Source organism: Seriola lalandi, unplaced genomic scaffold, assembly GCF_002814215.2.
Source record: "Seriola lalandi dorsalis isolate HSWRI2012SDOR001 ecotype SW California unplaced genomic scaffold, Sedor1 jcf7180001979490, whole genome shotgun sequence".
Lineage (NCBI taxonomy): Eukaryota > Metazoa > Chordata > Actinopteri > Carangiformes > Carangidae > Seriola > Seriola lalandi.
In genome coordinates, this window is record NW_019450156.1 from 1 (window position 1) to 848 (window position 848).

General features: G+C 50.9%; 1 protein-coding gene across 1 annotated transcript; it reads left to right on the forward strand.

Annotated features, from left to right (window-relative positions):
- Nucleotides 1–96: 96 nt before the first annotated feature.
- On the forward strand, nt 97–595 carry LOC111658419 (uncharacterized). The gene is made up of 2 exons (XM_023410943.2): nt 97–313; nt 396–595. The coding sequence occupies exons 1-2, from the start codon at nt 109–111 to the stop codon at nt 518–520; spliced, it is 330 nt and encodes a 109-aa protein (XP_023266711.1). The 5' UTR covers nt 97–108; the 3' UTR covers nt 521–595.
- Nucleotides 596–848: the final 253 nt, after the last annotated feature.

Consider the following 848-nt stretch of genomic DNA (forward strand, 5'->3'; position numbering starts at 1 on the left):
TCCGTCTGTGATTTCATGATGTTGGCAAATCATCTCCCTGAAAGGAGAGATCACAGGACTAACTGTCTGCACGCTTTAACTCTTCATCCTCAGTTCCTGGGTGGTACTATGATCATCATCATCGGGGGGATCATCGTGGCCTCTGTCCTCGTCTTCATCTTTATCCTCCTGATGAAGTACAAGCTGCACAGTAACCACTACAAACAGAAAGCCGCCGCACGCCAAGCCAACGTCTGCTCCCAGACCAACGGAGGAGGTGGAGGCGGAGCCAACGTCCTCGCTCTGCCTCCATCCTCCTCCTCCGCAGGCCAAGGTAACCGGAGGAGGAAAACCAATATGTGACTCCTCTCTGTTTCCTACTTCTGCTAATCTGACTCCATCTTGTCATCTCCCAGGTGGAGGTGCGAATAAGAGCTCCCAACCGTCATCATCGTCAGAGGGGATGGGAGGGGCTTCTCTTCGAGGGACAACTGTAGTGGACTTAAATCCCACCCAGGAAGATGACGCCATCTCCCAATAACACACAGTCCAGCCCACAACCCACCAATCTTTAAGCCCAAACCAATACTCCACCTCCCTCCCCCGTTTTTTTTATTTGTTGCTGGTGTCTGGAGCCAAACTCCACTTCAGCTGAGGAGCGGCTCCTGTCATTGGTGAGTAGCTGCTGTCAGACAAGAACGGGGGGAGGGAGGGGGGAAGGATGGACACTTACTGTATCTGCATTTAGAGCTGATTTCATTCTAGGAGGCAGTGGGTGAGATACCTTCACTTCCTCATGTTGTTGTTTTTCATGATTTCATGGAAGAAAATGATGAACAAGATCCTCGCTCCTTGTTACTACCAGTGTC

What these genes read in the sequence shown, in the direction of transcription:
- LOC111658419 (XM_023410943.2), top strand. Translation starts at nt 109, where the DNA reads ATGATCATCATCATCGGGGGGATCATCGTGGCCTCTGTCCTCGTCTTC. An exon ending in CTCCTCCTCCGCAGGCCAAG is followed by an intron (nt 314 to 395) that starts GTAACCGGAGGA and finishes GTCATCTCCCAG; the next exon opens with GTGGAGGTGCGAATAAGAGC.